Here is a 10677-nt window from a genome sequence, read left to right as displayed (position 1 = left end):
CAATGTGACTCAGAGCGTATGTTTAAAACAATGTTTATTGGTGCATAATTGAGAAAAAGTAGCGCAAAAAAGAAGTGCTATGAAAGTATACATACAAAACGGCCATCGCAAGGCCTTCGGACTATGGTACCTGATAAAGAGAAAGAGACTAACCCCATACAGCCTATCCCCCAGAAACCCCAAGCTTATTTCCAAAACAGGATAACCTTGGGTCTCCTTACCTCCAGCAGTCCCATTTTCCTCCAAATGAAATCCACCTACCCCTCACCCTCACCTACTCAGCCTAGTAGCCCCACTTGAGTCTGCATGCCTCTTGCATAGTTCATATACTAGCCACCCATGTCACAGGCTACCGATTCCCAATGCCTCCCATACTTTATTCCTACGTGCTTCCTCCAGTCTTGTTTACATTCAGTGCCCCCTTAAGTATTCTTTTTCCATTTGGGGAGAGGGAAACAAAAGAGAATTGGGGTGCAACTCCCTCCATCTAGGGGGAGGTGCGCAAGCGCTGACTCCGTGCCTTATATACCTCAATAAGCAGGTCTTTGACATACTGGATCTCTCTCTCGATCGATTCTGCCTTTTCGCGCAGCTCACGGTTGCGTGCCTCTAGGGCCTGGCACTCGTCCCCCAGTGCCTCGTGTTCAGCCCGTTTGCGCTGACGGTACCGCAGGGCTGCCGTTTTGTTCTGGTCTCGCTTCTTCTGCCGTCGGTCCCCCTTTGGCGGTAGGGCAGGCGGGCGTTGCAGTGGGATGGGCTCTTCGCTGCCCTGCAGGGGGATCTCTGCGGGCGCATCTCTGCCGTAGAGCTCTAGCAACTCTAAGCAACTTGAATCCAAGGTCTGCAAGGGAGCAGGCGTGCCGTGGTGCTCCAAGGGCTGGAAGCCGTCACCAAAGGGAAAGTGGAAGTTCCCATCGGAAGGGGGCGTGCTGGGCGCTACCTGGTCAGGAGAGAGCGACTCTTCCAAGAAATAGTCCTCCATCTGCTCCAGCTCTTTCTTGAGCAAGGAGGCCATGGCCTCCAGGTCCGGAGTAGGAGGGGAGAGCATTGAGAGCGGAGAGGGCTCCCCTGACACACTCAGGAGCGTGGCCAGGTCTGTGCGCTCCGTCATCCAGTCTGAGTAGCCATCACCTGCACATGAACAGCAGCAAAGTCAGGGGTGGGTAGACAACCAGGGGCCTGGAGCCATACAGGACTGCCTAGCACAGGGGTGGTCAAACTGTGGCCCTCCAGATGTCCATGGACTACAATTCCCAGGAGCCCCTAGCAGGGGCTCCTAGGAATTGTAGTCCATGGACATCTGGAGGGCCACAGTTTGACCATCCCTGGCCTAGCACACGATTAAAATGCAGAGCTGAATTACTTCCCAATCAGTGGGAGCTCGCTCTCCAATGTTTGCCGTTTTTCTTGAAACATAAATTTCCTTCCCCCTTTCAACCTGTCCTTAAACTAGCCAGAGGGGTGTGTGTGTGTGTCCTCAACCCTGACACAAGGGGCAGGGCTTCGGACATTGAAAACGTTCAGAAGTCTATGCTTTAAAAAATGTAGACCTCCACTATGTTTGATGAATTGATCTGTCTGTTGGCAAAACCACTGCTGTTTTATTAATGTAAGTGAATTATTAGCTTTCCTTTGTTCTGTGTCATAAGGAAAGGCTGGGGAGGCACTTTGGCACAGAAGATCACAGGTTCGGTCCCCTACACCTCCAGCTAAAAGGACTCGGCAGCAGCAGGTGAGGTTGAAAACCTCTGCCTGAGACCTTGGAGAGCTGCTGCCGGTCTGAGCAGGCAATACTGAACCACGGCCCAGCTCAGTATAAAGCAGCTCCATGTGATCTTCCTTCCATGTGAGCTTGATGTTGCCCATTTCTCCTGAGCCTGGAGACTCTTCTCTCCCTCCCTCTCCCCCCCCCCCCTCCGATGTATTCACCTGTCAGTGGTGGGCGTTCCATACTGAGGACAAAGCCCTCGTCTACAGGCCCGGTGAGCAGCTCGTAGGGACCGGCGTGGGGCAGCCGGTGCTTGAGCAGCTCCGGCCTGCAGGGCATGGTGCTAGCTGGGAGCATGGTCAGGTCGAGGTCCAGGGTCAGCGTCGCCAGCAGAGACATTGTAGCGACGGTTGCTCACGGCAGACGCAGGGTTGGGATGCAGCACGCAAGGAGGGGCTCGGCTCCTGCAGGCAGGGGTGGCGGTGGCGGCAAAGCGAGACCTGAAGGAGGAGGGAAATCGTAAGGCAAGGGGGACATCCATGCTTTCTGTGGTTAGCTTTCTGTAGGGGAGAAAGAGCTGTGTGCCACACAGAAAACCCCAAAAGACTTCTTAAGGCGCTCCAAAGCCTGGCTATGGGCAGCCTAGACATCAGCCGTCAAAATAGCAGCCCTTCAGTAGAAGCCATTGCAGAATGCGCTGTGTTGACTGCAGAGAACGTGGTCTCGTAATCTCTCTCCCCTCTCCTGTCATCCTAGCTGGTCTGCAGGAGGAGGACACGAAGATATAAACATTTAGAGTCTGTATAGGGTCCCAAGTGTTTCACATATTGTCTTAAGCTTTACAACATCCCTGCAAGGTAGGCTGGTAATAGCCCTGTGTTCCAGATTACGGGCTACGGGAGAGGTGCTTTTTGAAGGTCACGCTCCTGCTTGCGGCTCTAATCCACTCTGCGACGGCAGCTGCTTAAGGGAACAAAAGTGCACAGCCCTTGTGTCCTAACATGCCAGGCAGCTGTTCAGCGTCCCCCACGGTTTGGGCTGGCCTTGGCTATGCCGCACGAAGGAAGTCACTGAGCGACAGCGGGAACGGAAAAATCCTGCAGTTCCCAGGAGGCACGGCTGGAGCCAAGGCACATGGGCCTCGCCCCCTTCCGCTTCTCTCCTCCCTTCCGTGCTTGGAAAGGGGAGGGGAGCTGTCAGTGCGCAATGGCGCCACCGGCTTCTCCCAGTGGGTTTAGGCATAAAGCACAGGCGGAAAGCCTTCTGTAAACAGGAAGCGAGCCAGGAAGGCACTCGGGTATCTCTCCTCCAACCCTGCAGTGGAGGCTGCTGGACGGACATAGCAGCTGCCACCCAGGCTGTCTGACATTAGGGATGCCAGTCCCCAGGTGGGAGCTGGGGATCCCCTGGAATTAGACCTCCTCTCCAGGCGACCGAGATCCATTCCCCCGGAAGAAAGCGGCTACTTCGGAGAGTGGCCTCCCCAGCACCATACTCCGCCGAGGTCCCTCCCCACGCAACCCTAAATCCCGCCCTCTCCCGGCTCCACCCCCAAAACCTCCCGGTCTTTCCCAACCCAGAGCTGGCAACCTCCGCCCGGGGGAGAAACACCCCCCCCCCAATTCTGTACTCACTCCATTTTGCTGGTTTTGTCGCAGCGCGCAACACACGCTCGCTGGCTTCGAGATCGACGCAGGTCTAGAAAGCCATGTCCTCGGTCTCGCCCACCGGCGTCTCACTCCGGATCAACGATGTCTGTCTACTTGGTGCCTGGGTCGAGACGGGAATGAGTCACCGTCGGGGTGGAGCCTCCCTATATCGCCTCCCGAGCCGCAGCGCAGCCTCGTCGCGTATCCCTCCTCCGGGCTCGTGATTTTCCCCGGGGATTTTGCTCGCCACGGAACAGGCTCGGCAGACGGAAAGGCTGGCGTCTTTACGCGCACCCCACCCAAAAGGCGGAGGGCAGGGAGAGCGAAAGCTTCGGGCCTCTGAATCCGGATTAGACACCTGTCCTTACTGCTGAGGACGGGGGCCTCTTTTGGGCGTGCGCGGAAGCAGCCGCATCATGATTTATATATTTGATTGATTTATTATTTTTCATATATTTCCATGCCGCCTTCCACCTGGGGGGCTCGGGGCGGCTCACAACGTAACCCTATAACAATACATAGTAAAATTGAGGTGGCCAGATTTTAACCCTGGTAAAGCGGGACACCATTGACCGGTGTGTGTGTGTGTGTGGGGGGGTCTTGATTAAAATTTGGTCTATATGGAGCAACAAAAATGTTCATAGAACGCAAAAATAGTATTGTAATATATATATATATATTTTAATTTCAACATAAGTACAATTTGCCAGGTGCCCCCAGATGTCCCTCCAAAAGTGGGACAATCTGGCCACCGTAAAAAATAAACATATAAAACCTGATTGGGTTAATTGAAATGTAAGCAATTAGGAAATAACAGTTTCAAAAGGGCTGCCTCTTTTTAGAGAGAGGTGCACATGCAGTACATCCTTACTGGTAGGTAAGAGCCTGGAGCATGGACTCACCTTAGAATTATACTCTAGATTTATAGTCCTAGCTCAGGACGGAAACCGAGCCCACCCACTCCCAGATGTGAGGAAACCTGAATCAGATTACACTGGGGTGAAGGGGCACGAATATGGTTTGTTGGTTACAACCTGGCACAAATCAATTTTTGGCTTCTTAGACTGTAGCTGTGCCTCTGCCTAGGAGTGATGACCCCATGATCTGGAGGCTGTGCTGGGCTTAAGGTTCTCTCAAGTCAGAGTCTTGGGAGACAGACTGATTTGGGTGTCTCCCCCCAAAGGAGATGAAAACATTTTTAAAAATGTCTCTTTCTAGGGATAATGTTAGCTTTTGAGTTTCACTCAGTTTTTCAGGAAGGTCATCATACATTAAAACGGGACAAGTCCCAGGACACCTTAAACTTCTTCCAGCAGTTTTATGTTGGTCTTTAAGGTGCTCCTGGACTTCTTTAGGAGACAGAATGGCTTCCTTTCCATTGGTGGTTATGCTTCTACCGATGGGGTTCAAATATCTCCAGCAATTTATTATTCTTTCCGGTTTCTCAAACAGCCCTATAAATGTGTCAAGTGCTGAATATTTCCATTTTGCAGGGATGTAAATTGAAGCTGAGGGAAAGGGACAGGCCTCGGAAGATCTGGTGAACTCATGGAATGTGGGTTTGTTTACAACAGAGGCTGGTCCACAGATAACCTTCAGAGCCCCACAAGACTACAGTATTTCAAAGGCAGCTTTCCGGCGTGTTTCCTTGTGCCTGGGATCTTTCCTGGCGGCTGTAGAGGGCTGCTGTTCCCATTGCTCCCCTCATTTGACCAATATAATTCCCACGGCAAATAAAACACTCTTTTGATTAGATCAGCCTGTGTTTACAAAGCTATGTGCAAGCATTCAATTTGCAAAACTTATTTTCAAAGGGGATTTTAAAAGCTAAAGGGATATGCGCATACACTCCCCCCCCCTCTCCCACCCGAGAAAGAGAAGTGTGTAACTCAAAAGTCTGCACACCACATGGCTGGTCCTAGCAAGGATGACGTTTTACTTTTCATTGGGAATTCTGGTCCCGTGATCCAGCGTAGTGGGAGCCCCCCTAGCCTTTCTGTATAGCACCTACTACGTAGACAGTTAAATAATATTCTTAGTTGTCACTCTCTGGCCCCAGGCTGAGAATGCAATCCCAGTCTGCTACGGGGATTTCTGTATTTCTGCCCGCCTATAATTCCCAGACATCAGCAGGACTATTTTACTATTAGCAGGACCGGCGGAGAGAGCGCTCAGCCGAGGAGACAGCGCTGCGGCTGATTGCACCAGGGTTGCATCAGCTGTGGGTGTACTGGGTCAGAAGGAAAACGCAGCTCTCAGTCACCTCTGATGGGCTAGGGAGGGGGGGTACCGTGATTGGTTTCAGCAACTGCCCGTCTCGAGCGAGGCGGGGAATGCAGCCCTACCGCTTATAGTTGGCTCCTTCGGCTGAGATCAGAGTCAGGAGTGAACAAAACGCACTGAAGGGTCTCCGTTTGAGTGCATTTTATTTACTTGACATTAAACAGACTTTTGCGTTGTTTGTCAGGCGAGGTATATGAGGATTTGGTACAAATCTAAGAGGGACTGGCAAATCTAAGAGGGACTGGCAAAATAAGAGAAAAGGGAGTCCAGTTGATTCTTACTAGACAGGCAGGCAAGCAGTTTAAGGACTCACAGGGCCCGAAGCACCAGAAGAATCAGTTTAAGGGTTCGCAGGGCCTTAGCAGAGCACAGTTGGTGCTTTTACTTGTGCTGCACAGGTAACTGACGGGCATCCTTCCCAGATATAGTTGGGAATTTGGAAGCAACCGACAGCTTCACAAAAGCCCTGGCAGGACGCACAAACACAGTGCCCCAATATCTGAGGGGACATTCACACTTATGAGGTTTGTGGTCTGCATGCTTGTTCAGTGAGCGATGCGCATGCTCGGTTACTAACAGAGCATGCATATTACCCTTTTTCATTATTGAGGTCTGCAATCCATATAAGTATGAAGACCCCCTAACAATCACAGTGTGGAGGCCCCCTAACCTAACTGCAAACTGAGCTACTCTAGGTAGAAAGATCTCTGCACATATTGACATGACATGTGCAGGGAGATGCACAAGTGAAGCCGTCACCAACAGCAGAAACTGCAGTCCTTTGGATGGCCTTCGATCTAATTTTCACAGATGCAATAACAAAAAAGTAAGCTTTATAAAGGTGTCATAATCTGGTACCACCCCCATTTTCCCCTGTTATTCAAGCATTCCTGGGGGACAGAAATCTACCTAGTACATTTTTACCCCAAGGAGTTCAGAACAGCAAACATCATTCTTTGAAATTTTGTTCAGAGCAATTTTGTTCTCACAACAACCTTGTAAGGTAGGTGAGGCTGAGAGATGGTTCAAGGTCACCCTAGTTGAATGGGGATTAGAACCCTGATCCTAGTTCACCACTAACCATCACACTACACTAGCTTTTGGTTACCTGTGTAGTTTGCAATCATGGAAGCGACGGCCAATGTCTCCTGTGACAATTACATATTGATGTATTTTTTGAAACTATTTGTGGTTTTGGGGTTTTTTTGCTGCAATAATGACTTTTTCCTTGGAGGGAAGGTGTTCCTTGTGAATGTCCTGAAGAACGCAAGAGAAAAAGTAGAAGTCAGCCATTTTCCAAACCAGCCAAGGTGGCTTTTACATTTAAACTCCAGATGGGGAAAATTTTTGTTTTAAGATTTCACCAGCCTGACTCTGTTGCTTTGGAGTTGTTTGCTCCATGCGGCACAGGAGAGTCTGTTCAAGAGGCCTCCCGGATCTGCCTCAAGAGGACCCAGATCTGTCTTGTTGCAGGATGACCCTTGCCCTCCCACCTGGGCTTCTATGGGTCAACAGCCCAGATGGGGCAGAGGTTCCTCGTGTAGGCAGCCTCTGACTCCCAGATACCCCCTCTATTTCAGGCTTCATGCCAGCCACGAAGGCAACACGTGGACACAGCAAGCAAGTGGCGGTGATCAGAGCTAGGCCAGTTGAGGACATGGGAATCTCCTGTCCTGTTCAGCAGCTTGCTGGTCCTGGTAACCACTTGGGCAAGGGGACTAGCCCTCAGGATGATGTAGACTCTCTTCCTCATGCTCATATTGCTGGTGAATATTATTATCATTATTACTAGCAGTGAAGCCAGTTTCATGGTGGAATGCAATGGACGCTAGGTAGACGCCTCCCTGCAGCATGATTGGGGGGGGGGGGTTAAGGAGCTGGCAACCATCTTTCTCTCTCTTTTTTTCAAGGGAGGTGCATTTTACAGGCTTATTCGTCCTCATCCGCTTTGGAATCGAATGTCCCATCTTCGTTTTCCTGGTCGTTCGTTTTTTGCCTTGACCTGCAGCAAAACTAGCTGAGTGCGACAGGGAAAAAGCAAAGGACATCGCAAGGTGGTTCTTCGCGTCCCCCAGGCTTGACAGGACCTGAGTTTCCCTGTTAAAATGGCTTTGCTAAACCCCGTTAAGAAAAGCCTGACCTAGGCTTATACAGGCAGGAGAAAGGGATTAAAAGACGCTTTCTCTTAACATACGTTAGTTCGGGAAACCGTCCATTTAAAGGGTGGACTGATAGTAATGACATGGACTCAGCCTGTTCGACTATTCAAACCTATATCTCGGTGTTTAAGAGGATAACTTGAGCTGATTTGTGGGGCTGAATGTTGACACCAAGGATGGTTTTGCCCAGTGTGGAAGGGGATGACTGAGCTGTGTTTTTTTCCATGGCACAGGAAATGTACTTTCGACATGCACAGAGAGAGGTACTTTCTTCCTTTTTCTGACATCCTGGGCTCTAAGATGTAGCCCTGCAGGCCGGTTCTGAGCCTGGTTTTCGACCAAACCAAAGCCTTGTAGCTTTTTCTCCTCTCGTACTTAGCCGCTTGGACGTGGAGCCTTCTTTGAGGTTTGCTTTTCCTGCTGAGCAGCCAAAATAAAATCCCTCCAGAGTATCGTATAACTGCAAGCTTTCTCCATCCTCCTTGCAACTTGAGGTCTCCATGGTGACCTTGGCTGAATATGTCTCTTGTGTGGGTTGTCATGGCAACTCTTTTAAGAACAACTAATATGTTCCATCCGGTCCTTCCTGGCGAGGCAGGGCGGAGCCAGCCGTCGCCATGACAACTGCCCACTGGAGTTTTCTTGGAGGTTGCTGTCAGCTTTTTTCTCCACTGGGAATTTCTAAGAAAACATATTGGGGGGGGGGGTTAATGCCAGGCTGCATTGCCTTATCAAGGGATCCAATACTCTCTAGGAAATGCGCTCCCTTTTTGCTGCTCCATGGCCCTAACAGATCGGTGACCCTGTTTTGTCGTTTGAGGGAGGTTTTGAAGATGCAGTTTTACAAAATAACACCATTCAGCGTAACAACAACAAACACTTTTTTGGCCACAGGTATAAAGAGCCCCTGGCCTTTTCTGTGGGTGGCCCCATTTCCCTGCCCTCCGGGTAGGCAGTCGGCCATGAACTTTGGCAGAATGGATGATGAGACCCATGATGCAACCCTATTTTCAGGAATATATAGACAAACTCTGTCTCCGTTTTCTACTGATCTGCCCTGAAATCTCTCTCTGTTTGCTGGAGAGGGGAGGTGTTGAAGGCTACTGCAATACATGGTGGAATTATTTACCAAGCGAAGCTAATTTTCTAATCAAATGTTGAGTCCAGCGGCACGTTTAAGACCAACAATTTTTTATTCAAGTTTTAAGCTTTTGTGTGCATGGCACACAAAGTGTGTCATGCCCACGGAAACTTACAACTTCAGTAAAACTTTGTGGGGCTTAAAGATGCCATTGGACTCAAAATTTGTTCTGCTACTTCAGACCAACACGACCTACTTGAATCGAATTTTTTTTTAAGGAGAAGGAGAGCTTCAGAGAGTATCAGGATTTTGGTCCTTGAAGTCCGGGGGTTAGTTAAAATTACATTATTATTCTTTGTTCTAGTAATTTTAATGCTCTTTTTCAAAAAAGGAAATTGGAAAACAGGGATCATAAGTTAAGAAAACAAACATGCATTCCATTATCTGGGTATGTTTACTGTTGTTGTTAGTTGCAAAGTTGTTTCCAACCCGTTGCGACCCCATGGACAATGATCCTCCAGGCCTGTCCTCTACCATTCCCCGGAGTCCATGTTTACTGTACTGACTCATAAACATTGCCTTGGATCCATCCAGTTTGTCCTCTGATGAAGAAAAGGGGAGATTCCCATTTGCTATGGTGTGAATCATGGAACCTGCATGAAGACAAATGTCTCATGTGATGGGTGGGGCCTATTTACAGGGTTTGCCAACTAGGGAAATTCCTGGAGATTTGTGGGGAGGAGCCTGAGGAGAGAGTTTTAGGATAGAGTTAGGCCAACTACAAAGCTACCATTTTCTCCACATGAACTGATATGGACCATCTGGAGCAGGGGTGGTCAAAATGCAGCCCTCCAGATGTCCATGGACTACAATTCTCATGAGCCCCTGCCAGCATTCACTGGCAGGGGCTCATGGAAATTTTGGCCCACGGACATCTGGAGGGCCGCAATTTGACTACTCCTGAGGAGAATAGTTTAAATTCAGGAAGATCTCCAGGTCCCATCCGAGAAGAGAGAGCTGTATTTCTGTTCCCAGCTTTTTACTACCCAAAGAAGTGTCACATTGACCTCTCTTCCTCTTCCCACTGTGAGATATGTGAGGGCGAAAGAGCTCTGAGAGAGCTGGGGCAGGCCCAAGGTCACCCAGCTTGGCTACATGAGGAGGAATGGGGAATCAGACCTGATTCTCCATATTACTGGCCGCCATTCTTAACCACTACACCTCGGGAGGAGGGCAAGCCTTGCATTGTAAAAAGAAGGCAATTGGAGAGGTTCAGCCTATTCTTATGATCCAATATGATGATAACTATTCAGTGTAAATATTCTCCCTTCCCAGACCTGAAGTTAAAAAACTATTCCCCCTAATGCTTAAATAACCTCCCTGCATGCATGTAGCAGGCAAAGTGGAGTCCTTCCACTCAGGTGAAGCTTTCTTCTTCTCTGTCTCCCATTTCCTCTTCCAAAGCCTCATCCCCTGCCCTCATTTTCCTTCTCTGCCTTCTCTATTCAACAAAGCACCTGGCCACTCTCAGAAAACAGGATCCACCCACCTGCACAAACTCTCCCCCCCCCTCCCCAATCTCTGTACAAAGTTCCCGGTGCAAAGTCCACGACAGCGTGCTTATTCTGGACAGAGCTCCTGAAAAACGAAGAATCCATTTAAAAGCAAGGAAGTGGGCTTTTTGACAATCACATTTCTAAGAAAGCAAATATATGGGTTAAAAAACAAAACAAAAACTTTATCAGCACATTTTCAGGCTAAAAAGCCCCTGTGCCCACTCCCAGTTTCCTTGTGGGC

The 10677-nt window shown here is 49.5% G+C and overlaps 1 protein-coding gene across 1 annotated transcript; it reads right to left on the bottom strand.

Annotated features, from left to right (window-relative positions):
* Positions 1-17: 17 nt before the first annotated feature.
* On the bottom strand, positions 18-3509 carry ATF5 (activating transcription factor 5). The gene is made up of 3 exons (XM_077314346.1): positions 3343-3509; positions 1930-2208; positions 18-1131 (listed from the first exon to the last, which is right to left on the bottom strand). Exons 2-3 carry the CDS (start codon positions 2105-2107, stop codon positions 488-490), a joined length of 822 nt encoding a protein of 273 aa, XP_077170461.1. The 5' UTR covers positions 2108-2208; positions 3343-3509; the 3' UTR covers positions 18-487.
* Positions 3510-10677: the final 7168 nt, after the last annotated feature.

The sequence above is a fragment of the Paroedura picta genome, chromosome 16 (genome assembly GCF_049243985.1).
Source record: "Paroedura picta isolate Pp20150507F chromosome 16, Ppicta_v3.0, whole genome shotgun sequence".
In the NCBI taxonomy this organism is placed as follows: domain Eukaryota; kingdom Metazoa; phylum Chordata; class Lepidosauria; order Squamata; family Gekkonidae; genus Paroedura; species Paroedura picta.
This window is presented reverse-complemented; position numbering and strand designations above follow the sequence as displayed.